Below are 17,991 nucleotides of genomic sequence, written 5' to 3'. Positions count from 1 at the left end.
TCATTTGTACAACTTATAAAGACAAGGGACACTCCAAGCATTTAAATGTGTATGTTGATAAAGGATGATTCTCTCGTTACGCTGAAAATTCTTCTTGGTAGCTGTGTTTTGCTGTAGGAATTATGTCTACTTCACGTCTACTTCAGTTAGTGAGTAAAATAAAATCAGACTGTCAAAGAGGGGGGAAAAATGTTTTATTTTCTTTTTAAAAACAAACAAACAAACAAACAAACAAACCAAAACCCCAGAACTATTGCCTCATAACCACAGGTAACTGTACCCCTCCTCCTTCCTACTTTCGAAAAAATAGAACAGAACAAACACACAATAGAAGGAACACTTAAAATATTGGACCCAGTGGCAATCTCTTCCCCGGAAGCAGAATAAAACAGAATATGGGTAAGTTACTTAGATGCATTCTTTTGTTCATCACAATAAATTTTAAACAAAACATTAAAGGAATTTGAAACAAAACAAAACAAACCTATCCCTGAGTACTTACAGGCAAACTTCCCACATGTACTTTAACTTGTATGTATCGATGACATAGAAAAGCTTTTAGTGTCAAGAGCAACTTCTCTGCTTCTTATAGAAGGCTTGAAGAGCATACTCAAGGCCAGCAAAATTATTGAAGAGATTTAGAAAATGGGTATCATAAAAGAAAATATTACTTCCACTCTGAATAATGGATTACCACATGTAATTCATTTATTTTCCAAAGGATAAAAGTAGAAATAGTAACATGAAGTACTTCATAAAAGCTTTTAAGTACTCTGGAAGATCTTTGGAATGCTTTGCTTTTATTTCCTCAGGAGATACTCTTAATGATCTAGGAAACCTTCAGAAACCACTACTGAAAAGTAGTTGATGCATTTTGTTACACCGACAGCCTTGGTCATTCTGGGAAAGGAGCCACACACAGTTCCTGGTATTCCAGCCTTGGATATGAACCAGGTATTTATAATGTTCTCTGGCTGATGAGGAGCAGCTCCACTGGGCAAGTTGCATGTCTGTTCTTGCATGGGTAAGACACAATACTCAACACACTGTTGACAGAGGAGGAAATGGGTTCTGCTTACTGACCACAAGTTTTTGATGCTGATGAGATATATAGCCTTTAATATGACCCTGTCAGGAGAAGAAAATACAGTGTTAGCACTGGAAGCTGGTGATACCTCAGCTGTTGCTAGACTAAATGTGTACACACTCAATCACCACCGCACTAAGCATTTGTAAGGACCCAATTTATGTAAGTGGGTCACATCAAACAGCAAGCAGAAAGTTGGTACCATATCCAGGCTTGTGTACTACTAATGCTGCTCTTGGATTGCCTGCTGCCACGGACCCCTACTGGTTTGTCTTGAAGAGATAAGACCTCTGGAGAAGTTTCTAAATTTACTCTTGCTCATTTTAAAATTGGGATTTTAATTAATCACTATTTTAAATTAAAAAAAAAAAAAATTCTCCCTTTTTAGACATGTAGAAGTCTGCCAGTCACCTGATCCCACCCTCCACTACTCTAAGCAGGTACCAAATAATCTGATTCAGAATCAAAGAATCATAGAATGGTTTTGGTTGGAAAGGGCCTCAAAGATCACCTAGTTCCAGCCCCCTGCTGTGAGCAGGGTTTCCAACCACTAAATCAGGCACTAGACCAGGCTGCCCCAGGACCCCATTCAACCCAGCCTTGAACACCTCTAGGGATGGGGCTGCCACAGCTTCTCTGGGCAGCCTGCTGCAGCACCCCACCACCCTTTCAGTGAAAAATTTCCCTATGACATATAATCTAAATCTCTTCTCTTCTAATTTAAAAGCAGTGTCCCTTGTTCTATCACTACCAGACTGTGCACAACGTTGATTTGCCTCCACTTATTAGCTCCCTTCAAGTACTGGAAAGCTGTTATCAGATCTCTCCTGAGCCTTTTCTTCTCCAGGAGAAGTAGTTCATTTTCTTGCTGGCACTACAATGCTGCTCCAAAACTTCTGATTTATTAGGAAACTACTGATTTCAAGCCTGTACCTTGTTCATAAGTACTGAAGACCCATTTAGAGTAAAAGACAAAACAAGAAACAAGGAAATGTAGTTCTTGTGATGTTGGAATGTCAACAGTCTCCTACTTCAAATGCAGAAAAACAAATCCCTTCCTGGTACTGGATGTAATTTTTGTACTTTGAAACAAATATTTATACATTATTTAGAAAAGTCAGTACTGAAAATGTAATGTATACTTAACTGCAATTTTAACTGATTCCTGCAAAAGTAGGAAGTAGAGAAATTTCCCAGGGCAAATGAAAACATCTGCACTTCAGGCACAAATGAATCAACTTTCGCACACAAGAAAAGATGGGATTACTGATATATTTCTGTAACAAACTTATAATCTCTGCCTAATGCTTTTTACTCAGTCTGGAAGGACTCAAAAAGAAGCAGGAAGCACATACCATATATATAAGATTAGCTAAAATGCACTGGACTTCATCAATGTCAACATCATCTACTTGCATGAATTTCAGAGCAAAAAGAAAGGCATCTAGGGATAACTGATGTGTTTTGAGTAGTAAATATCTGCAAGAAACAACAGAAAATCTGTTATTGAGAAACAATCACTTAGAACTCTTGTTCATAGTAAAACAGACATTCTACTACAGATTCACTTTAATAGGAATTCTGCATTCCTTGAGAGAGTTGAAGACCATTACACCTCTATCTCAGTCCTAGGTGAAACCACATTAAGTCTGCTTATAGAAAAATGTAGCTTTTGTTATGCTTACACTTTCTTAAAGAGATTTCTGTATGTGATGATTTTCAGCTTCTCGAGGATAAGAAAGATTCCACACCGAATGAAGAAGGTCTCATGCTTGGTCAGAGCTTCATTCAGTAGGAGAAGATTGCCTTCACTAGAAGGATGGAAGAAATGAACACATGAGAAGGTCTCATCAAGAAAAGGAAGTGTATGACTTGGTAGGAATATCCTTCCTCTGCCTTCCTCAATCATTCCAAATAAAATTCTTTATAGTTAAAGCTTTTTGAACTACTAAACAATGTAATAAAATAATTGCATACCTCACAGCCTTTGTTACTTCAGCAAACTGCATAAGGTCGTACTTTTTTAAGAGCTGAACAGTTGGCATATGGCCCTGAAAAATAAAAGGTTTCCAAGTTTTCCAGGATAAAGTCAAGCTCATTTAAAACATAATCTATAAAAGCATTTTTCAGAGAAACAGACAAGTGTTTGACTCCCTTCTTTTCTGGTTTGCTACAGAACAAATGTTAAATGAAAGTATTTGTAAGACATCCTCTTGCCCTGTTAAACTTCCTGCAACTCAACTCACAATAATTACTTATCATGGTTTAGGCAGTCTCTTGATATTTCTGAGTGTTAGGAAACATCAAGATCATGTGACATGAGGCTTAGGGCAAGTCCAAATTTTGTGTTGCGGTTTTATGATCTATTTGTGAGCAGAAGAACTGTGGGAATCCCAGGCATTACTAACAACACAAGCAGTGCTTCAACACTGTCACGTGTTAGCTCAGTCTCCCAGATTATTTCTTCACTGTGCCTCTGTATGACCATTAAAATGTCAAGAGAAAGAGAAGAAAGTTGAACGAAACGGACTTAATTCTCATCGTTCGATCAGGTAAGACAAAATTAGGCACAGTACCAAACAGAAACTTTCGTTTCTTCCCTTTGCAGGGCAGAGATCAGATTGCATACCAACTTGGTCAGAATTTAAATTTAGTTACCATTACATGGTGCCGTTGCTAATTCCTTTCCTGGCTGGAGGATTAGTCAAGAGCAGAACTCAGCTACATGTTTACTAAAAGCTGCTAGGAATGAAAAGAAAAAAAGCCACCAAACCCCCAAAAAAACAAATACCCAAGCTATTTTTGTAGTTCTAAGGTCAGTGTTAACGTTTGGATTGTGATTTAAAAAAGCAACTGTAAAAACAATGACCTTTATATAGATTCTTTAGAGCCTCTTGAACTGTTCAGAAAAGCTACCATAATCTCATGCACTAAAGGGTCCACAAGTTTAAGGAAGGCTTAAGGTCTGTTAGTTTCCTTTAATCAACTCTACCACTGTCTGATCTGAAAATAACCACTAAGAAAGACAATGAACAAAATTGAAAAACAGAAGCAAGTTATCATACCCACCATGTTCCCCCCTTACATGTGCTTTCTGTCTTTTTTGCTTTTTGATACCGCAAGGGATTGAAAAGGGAGCACAGGGAGTAAGTGAGAATGGTCAGGATTCATTTTGCTGGGGTAAACGTGGAAGATGGGAACTCTCAGAACTGGATGATAAAAACATTCTCTGTGAGAAAATTGGTAAAAGGGAGTGGCAAACACTCTAAAATCTAGTCCTTGGCCCCTCAGTTACACTGAATTAATAGCTTGTACAACCCCACTCAAGGAAGACAAATGCCAGCACAGAACACAGAAAGGACAGGAACAAGAAGCAGACATAATTCCTTCAGCAACAAGATGAAGAGAACAAATGGAAACCAGCTGACATGCCTTAAACTGATAAATAATGCGCAAGGAGCGATTATAAAAACAAAGACCACTTTCCTGTGGTAAACCCACCATAGCAGTCTCCAACCATTTATTTGCACATGCTCCTTCCCTTTGCCAGGTGAAAGCAGCTCAGATTTGTACCAGTGAATCCAGACATACCCTGGATGCCAGTGCACAGTTGTCATCATGAAGGCACTCTGGTACATGCCAAGTTAACTTTGAGCTCTCTAGAGAAGCACTTATTTTTCTTATAGCAGTAACCTCAAGTTCCACCTTTCAGAGGGGCAGAATAAGGCTGGGGGGACAAAAAGCAGCTTTACTTCCTTCTTTCCTACTTTGCTGTAAATTACAATTCAACATTTTCTGTCCTTATTTGTACAACATCTGCATGTTCTGGTGCATACGGAGGTCAGGCACAAATAACCTCTGCATGCCAATAAGGGAAAAGAAAGAAAATTAAGAACCATGCTGAGTTTCAGTTTGCTTATTTGCCTCCTGAAAAACAATTTGCAGGAATAACATCTACTCACCAACAACATTTTTACTGGCAGCAGGTAGATCAAAATCATTCTTTTGTTTTTCTGGCTTGAACGGTGACAGTGCTCAAAAGCAAATGACAGATACTCTTCAGCTGCAGACACAAATAAAAGCAATGATAGTAAATAGTCAAGAACTAAGACTGATCAAAACCATAACCCAATTCTGTGCTCAATGTCCATTTCTAGCTTGAACCTATGATATTTGAAATTATATCCAAAAAAACCCACACCAATCAAAATACATTAAGAAACACGTTGTAAGAATTATTGGTGAATCGCACAAAAGACAAAGTATTACAAGAAAAATAAGTTCTCCTTCAGAAAATAAAAGCTGTCAATAGCCAGATGTCAGATGTAAGAGTTACAAACAGTACTGAAATGCTCAGCTCAGTTAACAATTTTCTTCTTTCTTCTTTTTTTTTATTTATTACCGAAAAGTAGAATTTCACGAAGCGCTGATGAAGCAGAACAGGTATTTTCTAAATGCACAAATTAGGTTCTTCCGGGGATGTAAGCTGCACGTGGTGCACACAACTGCTCAGCTGCAGAAATATGTCAGTCATACCACACAGCATTACAGTGTGAAAACTTTTCCATCATTCTTCTCTTAGAAAAAAAAATGACAGGCCTGACGGTCAGAAGATGCTTCTTAGGAGTCACAAAACTGGCTAATAGTACTTTCCTCCTTTGAAGTAATGGGCTATTTGGACAGAGACTCACATTTGTAATTAAAGGTTTATGTCTCAGCTCTAAAAGCATTTGTGAATGACAAATCTCAGAAATATGGTCTCCAAAAATCAATGCATTGAGAATGCATTCCACAGCACAGTTTGCTGAAGATATCCTACACAGCACGGAGTAACTTCAAGAGGACAAGACAACTGCAAAGCCTCCTTGGAGAAACCTTTTACAAACCTATTCCGTTGGATGCTAGTACAGGGAATAACTGTTCTAATAAGCATGCACACAATGCATTAGAGTACAGGGAACTTCACAGAAACAAGTATTTTAAAGCTGGCACATGCTAGAAATAGAAGTGTCATGTAACCTCATCTCCAATCAGACTCAGCCTGTGGATCTTTCAGCATGACGATCCTTTGCTCATCACGAATACAACTGAATCTTCTGCACACATTTGGAACTGCACACACACATGCCAGAGTTCACACCAAGCAGCAAGAGTTTAAATGTGTCCTACTGGCACACAGTACCTTGCTTAAAGTCGCTGTCAAACATGGCTTTGCGTCCAACGTAGTATCGGTATGTAACTCGCTGTGCCATGCTATATTCATCCTTCAGGTTTGAACTGTCAATTGCTCTAATTAAGGGTTTACATAGATGGAGCTTATTGATCTGTTAAATAAAATTAACCACACTGAATGCAGATATGCAACATCATGTTAAAAAGAGTGAGTTTGACTTAGAGTATGAAATACAAAGCAGCTTACCAGACTTAAGCCCTACCTTAAAATAAATTTTGAACAGCTGATTCACAAGAAACAACATGCCCCACTTTTTGGAATCTTCAATGCCTGCTCGACTGTCATAAGAAAAGGAAAAAAAAACAAACAAACTGTTAGTACTGAACACTGTAGTAAAATAATTACTTCCTTTTTTTTGTGTAGTAAATTCCATCCCTAGATAAATATTTCATGGATGGTTTTTAGGATAGAAATCTGAAAATAAAAGCCAACTCCTTGCCTTAAAACATGACAGCACTCTCTAAATGGAATGTCTCAAATCTTAAATTTTAAATAGCGCTGCTGCTTTTCTTCTCATTGCAATGAGAGATATCATGCAGAGTATTATTCACTTGCAGCAGGGTCCTCACTATAGTCTGCATACACCAGCATAGCAGTTGCTGGTAATATTCAAGGTGAAAGAAAGATTTATGGGGAATAAAAGCATTTTATCCACCTGGGAAGCCTTAAAACCACCAAGACAGTAAACCAAAGAGTCACCCATCCCCAGTCTAACCACACTGAAGTAAACTTCATAGCTTAAAAAGTGTACAGAAGGGTTAATAATATTCCCTGACAGGATCAGTCCCACCCAACATCACCTTTTAGGAAGGTTAAACCTTCAAGGTTTAACCTCCAGCTGCAGTTGATAGTCAAGGCAGACTATACATGAGAGGAAATAAGCCTCAGAAGTGTTTGTTCTTATCCAGACACAGTCTTATTAAGCAGAGAAAACTTTTATATAAGCTCTTAAGAACATAATTGTGCAAGTTTTACAGAGCATCTTCCACTTACGTGTCACTGGCACAGACTCGAAAACAGCTCATCAGCAGTTCTGCTGCTTTTTCTAGCATGTCACCAACTTTGCTTTTCCCCCTCTTTACCAGCTGTTGATCTGCCTATAATTACATAGCAAGAAACAGCACAAAATTCTGTGTTCTAATACACTGGGTTTGTAAACAATTTAGTTCCCTAATACCACATTTTAACAATACATTTGACATGCCTACTATTGCCTAAATCATGAGAGTAGTCACACTGACAGGACTGAAAACAAAACAGAACAAAACACTTGGAGAAGTTCCTGAACACCCTGTACCAAACTTAATGCACAGCAGGGCCAGTCAGAACATTGAAAATAGCACTGGCCTTCAGCAACACTAAGATTAATGCAGCTCTCAGAAGCCTAAATTCAGGATCACCTTATAGCCGAGTTAGAGGATTAACACTCCCAGTCAAGTTTCCAAAGAACAAGACCTGAGCTAAAATAATGTCTTTGAACAAACAAAAGTTAATTCCTCAGTTACGGAAACTGAGTTTTAGAATTCATAATTAAGCTTCTCTCAACAGCTCCAAGGACTAGATTTTAGTTCTAAAACATACCCGACATTTTCTGCTAGAAGTACACACTGCTATAGCCCCACATTTTCAAAAGAAAGGAACATGTACACTACAGAGCAAATGAAAATTACTTTATATAAAGTGGGAAAGAACCATGCACTAGTTAATGCAGAAATAAAACAACAAAGAAGAAGGGGAAAAAACCCAGTGAGTAGGTATTTGCTATGTTCCTCCTAAAAAGTTTTACTCTAATGCGTGCTTTCTCACTAGCTGCAATGTAAGGACAAGAAATAGGAATGTAACTGCTGCTGTAAAAGTCTTCTCTGTACCCACACCTTTTGAACACATGGGCATCAAAAGACAGCATTCTAACACTTCTAGTACAACCGACCCCATCTTTTTCCTTTCTTGTGCATCTCAAACCAACAAACTTGCCTTGTTCAGATTGAGAATTGAGGCTGGCTATAGACCAGACACACAAACACACACAAAGCCTTCTCTGTGCAAGCATGAAAAGCATGCTGTTTTGTGGCTTCCTAGGCACAAGAAGCATCAAGTGGACAACCACTGGAAATACTGCATATTGACAAACTCTCTGTAGCTTGAACTCCTAATTTCATTGCTTCAGGTCAAGAGACCAGAAGCAAAGTCATCTGCCCATCTCAGCTGCTCAATTTTGGGTCAAGAATTTCTCCACAGATGCTAGCTACTCCAATTCACTAACCTGAGGAAAAATAATATAAGCTTGGTTTTTTTTTGGCTTTGGGGCTGTTCTTCTTTTGCTTGACAGGAGCTGTAGACTCAGCAAGGGCTCCAGTGAGCATCAAAAGCAACATACACAGATGGAAGAGGGAAACAAGGCAGAAACTTCACATGTTCAGATACGGTGTGTAGTTAGACAAGCTTAGTTGTCTTGTGTATCCCTATCCCTTCAAAGACTCAACTTGTAAGAATAACACATGGAAATAAGGAGCTGTGCCATCATACTCTTCTATGACCATACTTAATTGCTTTATAGGTTTAAACTGTGAGTTGCATGCAGATGCCCAGAAACTCTGTCATTCAAGTGGTAGAGTGAGCAAACTAATTCTACGACAGGACAGGACAAATTTAGTGCACTAACAAAATCTTAACAAATTGAACACTAATGAGCAAAATTAGGCTTTGTAATCAAGTCTCAAACATTTCCAACATAGAAAATCCCAACAGGTTAAAGTACTAAGGTTGTTTTACTTACGTTATTAGCAAAAATTCGAAGATCAAGGGCTACAGCATACATAATAGGTAAAGCCCTGGAAAAATTAGACAAAGTGTAAGTGCTATGTACAAATCATGCATTAAGACTCTTTTTTCTTCCTGGCTGGTCATAAAACCGTAAAAATATATAGGAACTTTTACTTAAAAGATGAATCTTTTTAAAAGGAGAAGCCTTCAAGAACTCAGTGTCTTTGAAGTCCTATACCAAAGCAATTAATTCAGACAACTTCTTTACTTCAGCTTTAAAGGCTTTAAAAAAATAAAGCAACAGAAAGGCTATCTCACCTTCAACAAATCCTTAATATATTTGTTTATAGACATTGTATATAATTAAACATAGATGTACATATAGTTTTCACAGTTTTGGATGTAAAAACTCAAACGGGCAGCAAAAACTATTAGGTGGCATTTAAGTATTGCTGGAGATAAAAATTTATAGCAAACTGAAATTATGGCTACAATATTATATACTGATGAAAGATGGGAGTCTAGTTTTTAAGTTAGACTATGATACACTCACCAATTTTCTTCTTTATGTGCCTGAAATGCTCGCAGGAAAGATGTGTTGCGTTTAGGAGAATTTAAAATGCTATGAAACATAGCACAGACTTTAAAAAACAGAGATGTTATGTGGTACAATGTGTTACATGAAAGAGCAGCAACCAACAAAGCAGGAAGGAAACAAGGAGAGAAGATACAAAGACCCAGAAGGGAAGAACATAAGCACAGCCACATGCTTTTGGTACTGTGGCAGCAATGAGAAACACTGTTTCTCTTAGAGAAACTTAGAGCTGAACCTTCAGCTTTCTTTAGAATTATCTTTCCCTTCATCCAAGTAGAAACTGGGATGTATATTAATGATTCAGGTACACCTGCTCTCTGAGAGAAATTACTTTTTGGTTTTGAGGCAGGAGACTGGTTCCTTCTTAGTCCTACAGAAGGCCAAAAAGAGCATACTTAGATTTCCTTAAGAATCTAAATAGCTGAAGTGTAATTGGAACTAGACCTCAGCACATTATTTGAAAAGGGATGAAGACAAGAAAGCCTAGTCAATCTGAAAGCAATACACAACATATATGGAAAAGGATATTGGACAATAACGGTTTGGCATTTGTACGCCTCTATAAAGTCATGGTTTCCAACAGCGTAAGTACATCTGTCAAAGAAAAGGTGCATTAGTGCAGCCAAAAATATCACACATGTAAGACACATATTTCTTCTTTTGCCTTTTAACAGGTACAGACTTTATAGTTCAAGGAGATGCAGTAAATACCAAATAGGAAGCATTGAAACCAAAGCTCTGCCAATTGCCCTATACAGATGTCTTACAGGTACACAAAAAAAATACTTTATGTGGAGAAAAAAAGAGAAGGCCTTTATTTCCTATAGTCCTAGTGCTACTTATAAGAGTAACTAAGCAATTTTCCAGATATAACCATTTCAAAATAGCTAAGTAGACTTAGGGATATGCTTCCTTGTCCCTGCTGGACATCTTCTAACTGACTTGCCTATTCCTAAGTCCATTTTTACCTTAAGTGGGCTGCAAACATTTCATCATATGGTGGTTCCAAAACTTGTTGACACTTTTCCTCTGGAGATGGAAGCTAAGAATAGAATAAATCAGTTAAGAACCATCCACTACACCAAAAATATCAGACAGGTATTTTATCATGGCAGTCTTACGCATACATGCCTTTGCTATCTATCAGAATAGATAGATAATATTGATATATCAAACTTAGTGTAAGAAAATGTTATGCATTCTGTGTACACAGTCAGATCATAGCTAGCCTTACATAAAAGCACCTGCAATGCATACAGCACAAACACCGGACCATTACTAGCCAAACTTTTGCTCTCCATATTCACTCCCATTGTGCCACATTACTAATATAAACCTGGCCATTGGGGACCTTCAGGACTATTCAGAAAACATGGAACCCATAAAGCCACCCAAGAAAAAACTGCAAATATATAATATTCTTATAAAAAGAAAGGGGAATCAAATCCAGAAGAGGACCCTGCATATTCCTGAATCTTATCCTCAGAAGACAGGAATGCACATGCAGAGCTAAGAAAAATGAACGCTGAACAAAACATCAAAGAAGGATTCTTCCAGAGTAAAAAGTTCTTACCTGAAGCCTTGGGTTTGCAACATGTGGATGTTTAAATGATACCAATTCTGCACAAAACTGTCCATCTCTGCTGTCAATAGCTTCTTGCACCTACCCCACAAAACAGGCACATTATACAATTAAATCCAGGTACAGTCATAGAGCATATTTACAGCATTCATCCACGTCAGAATCTTTTCAAGTTTGAGTCTGAAAGGTTTAAAACTAAATGAATCAGCATTGTATTTTCAATACATCTGTTTTTCAAAAATGGAGAGGATGAAAAGAATGCTACTGTGGTTTTTCCTTGTTTGTAGGATACAAGCAAACCAGAGGACCTCAAAACAGCTTATATGGATTTATTACCATAAAACAGCTGTGAAAGATTCCTGGAAGCATTTTAAAATCCCAGTTGCCCAGTTGAACGTAACGGGTAGCAAATATACGATGTGAAGGTACAAGCAGTCTCTGAGTACGACTGAGAATGACTGTGATGCCACAGATGGAATTAGAAAGTTATGAATCACGACTCATAAATGCATTTCATTTGAACTTAATATTTAACATGAAAAAGTTAAGTGGAAGTGGAAGTGCTTAAGCAGGTGTTGGGTTTTGGTTTAGTTTTTCCTGGTTTAATTGACTTCACTGATTATTACTGAAGTGAGCAGGGTGATAACAATGATGGAAATGGGATGGTTCAGAAAGAAGCAGCAAGAGCATCACGCTAAAAGCTCGATGTTGAAGGTTCAGCATTGCTGATATCCATGCGACCCTGCTCCTATCTCTCCATCCTATCTGCCATAAACCATGGGCATCCAACCTTTTGTCTTGCCTGGGCCACACTGAGTGAAAAGGAATCATCTTGGGCCTCATATATATAGGTCGCAAAAGCCTCCTAATTATTTCTAAGGAAACGACAACAGATACACTGAGATCATATAGCAGTGTTTTATAGAGCAAATTCTCAGCTACAAAACACTATTTTTCAATATAGTCACCACAATTAGCCATGCATTTTTGCCAGTGATGAACAACACCCCCTCGTTTTGCTCCTGTAAAAATTTGCACCAGTGGAAGTGACCCACTGTTGCTGTTGCCACTACTGAAATGCACCACCCACTGCCTCACTGTGCTCACATCCACTGTTTGGTCTCCATAAACATTCAGTAAGTGTCGAAGAATCCCAATGGGTGCCATTTTTTTCCACACAGAGGAATTCAGTGACACATCTTTGCTTCATAGGCACTTCCATATCAGACACCAGTGTCATCTGCTGCCATCTGTCACATGGCAACAACACGTAATAGAATATCAGTGGGAAGATTCAGCCTCTACTGCCATACCACCATCTGCCTTTGATGTTGTGGTTCAACATCATAACACAGGAGACATTACTTCTGGAGCATTAATTATATAATACAGTTAATGTACATAAAGTAACAAAACATTTTAATTTTTAATACCTTTTATTCAAACATATTAAAGGAGACCAGCAAAACCATAAAACTAGTGGGACACAAAGGACATATCTACCTCTGCTAAGAGAGGACTTATAAAAGTCCAGTAGAGCCATGATCAGATTTCTGAGTTGAATATATGATTGCACCTCTATACAGTCCACTTGAAAACCTGCAGATAAAGCATTTACCTTGACTGAATATAGTCACAAACATACCAAAATATTAATAATTTTTTTCAATGTTGAAAACCATTCTCAAATTTATTTTTCTCAAAACTGTATCACCACAAAAAGCATGGCTGTATGTTTTTTTGCTCTTCACAGTACTGTGTTTAGCCAGCATCTCAAAATCCGAAAGCTTTTTTGCCATAACTTGAGTTAGCACTGCATGCGCCCTCTCTGTGCCCTGGTTTGAGATCAGATGGGGTTAACAGTGCATGGGGCCAGGCTGCTCACTGGGCCAGTGCTGCTGCCACAATCCGACTTACTGTACACTATACATTTCACACAGCAGCCATACTTACCACGTTTCACGGTCAAAATTGATTGCTTTTTTTTTTTTAATCTCCTGCAATGAAAAATAAATCCGCATATTCGAACCGTTCATAGATACATAAATAAAATCTTACTTACTTGTTGCAAATACTGATTTATGGTGATGTGTGCCATTGGGATAGAAGGGGCAAGAGTCCTAAATAAATCGCCTTCTGCAAAAGAACCGGAATCTTAGAGAAAGGAAGGCGCTGGCACCCCAGTGACACCTCCTCCTCCTCGCGCTCAGGTAGAATGGGACGGGGATGCCCCCGTTCTCGCCGCGCTTCTACTCGAACCTCTCCCACAACCCCCAAACCCGACACAGACCAACCTCCCAGCCATGGCGCGGCGCAGAGCGGCACTTCCGGTAGTCACGGAGATACTTCCGGCAGTCCCCGAGGTACTTCCGGCGCTAGCACAGGCCAGAGCATCCCACGTGACACGGCAGCGACGACACCGCCTCTCGTCTTCCCCGCCCCCAGTGCCGTTTGGGAGGCGTGGCCTTTCGCGGCAGCCAATGGCAAATAGCAGTAGGCGGGGCCAGACCGCGCGTTAGGCATAAACCACGTGCATCGGGCGCATGCACCTCAGTGGGTGGGGTGGCGGGAGGGGTTTGCGCTGTTCGCTGCGGTGGTCGGTATCACCTGTGCGCCTCGGGGCTGATTGTTGTATTCTCGGAGCCGCAGTGCTCGCGTTGCGAGGAGATGACAGCCGCGCTCCTTAGCAATCTGTTGTCCAAAAAGCTGAATAAATAAGTTCGCCACGCCGTTGTTTGTAAGAGGCTCGCACCGAGGCTCTGCCGGAGCTTCTCCGCTCCGCAGCTGTCCGCCCCGGGAGCCATCTTGTGAACGGGGCCGCAAGGGAGCCGGTGGGAAGCTCTCGGAGAGGGCTGAGCTGCTGCCCGTAGGCAGGGCCGGAGCGGGGGAGGAGGGAGGGAAGGAGGGCGGGCGGTGGAGGAGAAGGAGGAGGAGGAAGAGAGCGGAGGCGGGGACCGGGCGGCCCAGCCCAGCGCAGCGCCTTGCCCCGGCGGGACACGGCGCCCGGGGCGGAGATGGCGGACGAAGCCCAGAAGAAGCCGCACTTGTCGGCCCTGGTGGGGCACACTAACGGGCTCACCAAGCCCGCCTCGCTGGCCGCCGCCACGCGCGGTGGGGGCGGTGGGGGCGGCGCGGCCGCCGCCTCTAAGAAGCTCATCATCAAGAACTTCAGAGGTGGGTGCGGGGCCGAGCGGCGGCAGGTGCCGGGCCCGGCCTCTCCGCACCTTTGTTTACTGCGGGGGCCGCTCCGCCTTATCCGTGACGCGGGGAGCCCGCCGCCGCTCCCGTAACCGCATCCCGGGGCCTCGCGTGGGGCCGCGGGGTTGGGGTGGCCCCGCTGCAGGAAGGAGGAGGCCCCGGGCCTGGCCGCGTTCAGGCGCTGCCCTGTCGCGTGGGGTCGCGACCCGCCCCGCGGCTGTGCCGGCGAGCGCCCCTGGGCCGAGCGGAGGAAGATGGCTGCGGGGAGCCGTGCCCCTCGGGCCGCCCTCAGCCGCCTCCGTGTTCCCCCGCAGAAAGGCCCAAGCTGCCCGATAACTACACGCAGGACACCTGGCGCAAACTTCACGAGGCGGTGGCAGCCATTCAGAGCAGTACTTCTATTAAATACAACCTCGAGGAGCTCTACCAGGTAAGACCCACAGGGTGTTGTTTTTGCTGTAACGAGGAGGACGGAGTGCTTTGAGACTCGCAGGGCTTCGGATCAAGCAGGATGTATTTTGATTTGTTAAAGGTCGGTTACACCTCCGGAACACTCTTGTTATGCTTTGTTTCTAGACAGCTCACAGTGTTATGCCTCAGCTTCACAGCTCCACTGCTCCGTGAAGTCTGGGACCATGAAAAAGCAATTTGTGTCAGGAGGTGCTGAGAGCTGCACCTGGGCATCCAGCCACCCCAATGTTCTGCCCGTTCCAGATCCTGAAAATAATGGGGTCTTGCTCTCTCTGGGCTTTGCACATCCATGTTTTACAATGGCTTTTTTGGTACATGCTTTGGCATTTGTGAGTAGCCAGCGTTAAAAGTATTTGTTATAATACTCAGACTTCAGTGCTCTTTGGAGAAGGAAGGAAAGAATCAGGCTGCTTGTGTTGTTACAAAATGTTACTGATGCAGTAAGTTGTGTCGTGCAGCTGAAATTAACTGCGAGCATTCTTTGGGTGTTTCTCTGCAGATGTGGATCTCGTTGCCACATCAATATTGAAGATGTTAATATCCTCACCCCAAATTTTCTAAATATTCAACTGCAGTAGTTTTAATGACATCCGTAAAATAGAGACTGTGAGGGAGGAGAAAGGCAGCAGTCCATATTGAGTCTATGCAGGGAACAATCAGGGTGAGTCTGAGGGCTGACCTGACTTCTCTATGTCATTAGTTGGAGTGTAATGTGTGGCATCAAAATGGCTCGTTGTGTGAAGGCATATTGTCCTAATATAATTTACTGTCTTCAAGCTGGACTGATAAATACATCTGCTAATACTTACAGGTTTGCAGAATCTGAATTACATAATACATTTGATGGTTTTAAACTGAGTGTTTGAGAAATCCTGCATTTTCATGCCCAGCTAGAAAAAACACAGATGCTTTGTATGTTACCTAACTTGTTTTCAGAGGCTCAGATACGAGATTATAGTAATATGGGTATGAAATTGCCAGGGCACGGACTTGAGCTTTGGCAGTACAGGAGGAGGGAGATCTCAGATAAGCTGTGAAGAGAGAACTGTACTTTTTGCTTGTTCTGTTTGCCTGTTTGTAAAAATGTGTGTGTTACAAGGACAGCCCAGTAGTCTGGAAGTCATTGATGTAAATCAGCAAGATTCCTGTATGGTGGGTGGTGGCTGTGAGCATGCCCATGCATACGTACTTATTCCTTCTGCCAAAGGAATAAGAGGAAGTTCGCATCTTTTAGCAGCCTGACCTGTACGTACAGATTGCTGTAACTCTCGGTTGGTGAGCATGGAGCTATCCGTGGGGAAAATGTCTGCGTGTGTACTGCTTCTCACTGGCAGGGCTCCTTTTTGTGCATCTCTATCTGGCATCGTGAGAGGAGGAGAGAGAGCCTGCTGGGGCTCAGTGTGGCAGGCAGCAGTACCCCAGCCTGCCTTTGAACTTTTTGATTGATTTATTTAATTTGGCACGGTGACGGAGTTAAAAACAAGGAATGATCGCAAGGCCTGGTGGGAAACCCAAAGCATAGTCTTTCCCAAGCAGCAGTTGCAGCATGGGTTAAAGCACAAAGGTGCTTGGCAGAGGCAGTGAGCAATGGGAGGGTGGCAGCCAATTTTTGCTACTAAAATAGAAGTGATGTCTGGGATTGGTGGTAGATTGCCTGGATCTGGGTGGAAGTGGCTGATATTTGATGGGATACAGAAAGTGGGGCAGTGTGAAGAACTGCCAAGTGAGGAGTGTGTGATAAAAATAATGGAAAAAGAAAATTCCCTTTGCAGCAAGATCCTAAATGAGTTGAAATGGGGCAGCAGCTGCCCTTCTTGAGGGCACAGAATAAAACATTGTTGCAGTGACAGGAAAAAAAAAAAAAAGGTTTGAATCTTGACTAGACTTTTGTGTGGGTGGATAGGAAAGGCTGTGTCTTAGAAAGCATAACCAAATATCTGACAAACAGTTGTGTGATTACTGTTTGTTGCAGAGGTCACCTCACGTAACCTGTTCTAAGACTGAAATTAAAAAACAGCATAAACAAAAAAGTAGTCACGTAATGCCTATTTGTTTCCATCTTGTATGTTTTGGAAGATAAGCTCCTCAGGATATTGGAACTGACAGAGGAAATAGTACAAGCAACAGTAAGTAGCTTGCTAAAACAGAGGATTCTGCTCAAAGCAAGTCATTAAAATGGTTATTTGAAACTTGTACATGGCTTGTGTAGGTGAAGAGCCTACAGTGCTGTCTTTCTCATGTCATAATAGATGTGATAATTATTATTACAGCTTTTTCCCCAGACTCATTGTGTGCAAGATAAATAAAGATCAAATCAGATTTTTTTAGAGGCAGCAAAAAATCTGAACAAAGCAAAACATGCAGAAGGAAATTACTGGTTTTCCCCTCTGCCTTAGTCAAAAAAGGAAAGCAGAAAGAGCTTCCTGAAGGCATTGCTGTAGTGATAAGGCTGTGGTTTGAAGCATACTTCAAGCCAGTGCCACTGTCCGAAGGGCCACTTTCCCCTTCACCTTTCTGTTTATCTGTTCGCATGCTAACACAGTTCTTTTTGTAATCTTAAAGTAAAACAGAATGGAGAACATGTGCTGGTACTGAGGTAAAGAGATACGTGCTGGCATTAAGTGTTACTTGTCACATCTGAAACAGAATGCACACATAAAGGTAAACTTTGAGAAGAAACAAAGACCACTCCTGGGAAAACTCCGAGACTTTGTCCAAGTTCACTGATGCTGTCAGCAAATTCATCAGCAAAATATGTCACTGTCAGTCTTTGGGAGCAAAGGAAAAGATTCTTGGGTCACTTGTAGTTGTCTGAGTGAAGCAGTGCTCTTAGATATGATACAGGAGTGTCTCACAAAAGAAAGGAAACTGAGGTGAGGTTAAAGAAAGAGATGAGCCGACTTTCTCATCGCATCTAACTGCTTTGGATAGCATTCTGTGAAGCACTGAATGGCCAAAAATACTGCTGTAAACTCCACAGTCCTCGCAGAATGTTTGGCTGTCTTCATTGTGATTCATTTTAGGTGCTGTGGTCTATTAATAAAATAGTTTATTGAAATATG

General features: G+C 41.3%; 3 protein-coding genes across 5 annotated transcripts in view; 1 reads left to right on the top strand and 2 right to left on the bottom strand.

The window, feature by feature from the left end:
- The window catches only part of ADPRHL1 (ADP-ribosylhydrolase like 1), a 400,125-nt gene that overhangs the window by 250,949 nt on the left and 131,185 nt on the right, over positions 1-17,991 (bottom strand). The gene's annotated exons all lie outside the window — the stretch shown is intronic.
- On the bottom strand, positions 178-13,682 carry PCID2 (PCI domain containing 2). The gene is made up of 15 exons (XM_052664417.1): positions 13,555-13,682; positions 13,323-13,396; positions 11,252-11,341; positions 10,647-10,720; positions 10,207-10,272; positions 9,637-9,678; positions 9,097-9,151; positions 7,314-7,417; positions 6,523-6,598; positions 6,270-6,411; positions 5,050-5,150; positions 3,065-3,138; positions 2,773-2,898; positions 2,443-2,566; positions 178-1,128 (listed from the first exon to the last, which is right to left on the bottom strand). Exons 2-15 carry the CDS (start codon positions 13,356-13,358, stop codon positions 1,039-1,041), a joined length of 1,200 nt encoding a protein of 399 aa, XP_052520377.1. The 5' UTR covers positions 13,359-13,396; positions 13,555-13,682; the 3' UTR covers positions 178-1,038.
- Positions 14,233-17,991, top strand: part of CUL4A (cullin 4A) — a 36,375-nt gene continuing 32,616 nt past the window's right edge. Inside the window, exons 1-2 of one of the 3 annotated variants that reach the window (XR_008211687.1) lie at positions 14,233-14,434; positions 14,773-14,888. Coding sequence is in view for 1 of the 3 variants with exons in the window: in XM_052705901.1 (XP_052561861.1) it covers positions 14,275-14,434; positions 14,773-14,888 (276 nt within the window). In the remaining 2 variants the exon portion in view is untranslated. The remainder of the gene's footprint in view (positions 14,435-14,772; positions 14,889-17,991) is intronic. The other 2 variants (XR_008211686.1, XM_052705901.1) reach the window with 2 other exon arrangements.

The sequence above is a fragment of the Tympanuchus pallidicinctus genome, unplaced genomic scaffold (genome assembly GCF_026119805.1).
Source record: "Tympanuchus pallidicinctus isolate F22 unplaced genomic scaffold, pur_lepc_1.0 scaffold6, whole genome shotgun sequence".
Lineage (NCBI taxonomy): Eukaryota > Metazoa > Chordata > Aves > Galliformes > Phasianidae > Tympanuchus > Tympanuchus pallidicinctus.
Note: the sequence above shows the minus strand (reverse complement) of the source record. Positions and strands in the feature narration are given on the sequence as shown.

Excerpts from the sequence above, each read along its gene's own strand:
- PCID2 (XM_052664417.1), bottom strand. The coding sequence starts at position 13,358 with ATGGCACACATCACCATAAATCAGTATTTGCAACAA. Across the intron at positions 10,273-10,646 it reads ATGTTTGCAGCCCACTTAAG|ATGTACTTACGCTGTTGGAA; the intron begins GTAAAAATGGAC and ends TTTCTTTGACAG. Across the intron at positions 5,151-6,269 it reads TGACAGCGACTTTAAGCAAG|CTGAAGAGTATCTGTCATTT; the intron begins GTACTGTGTGCC and ends TTGTGTCTGCAG.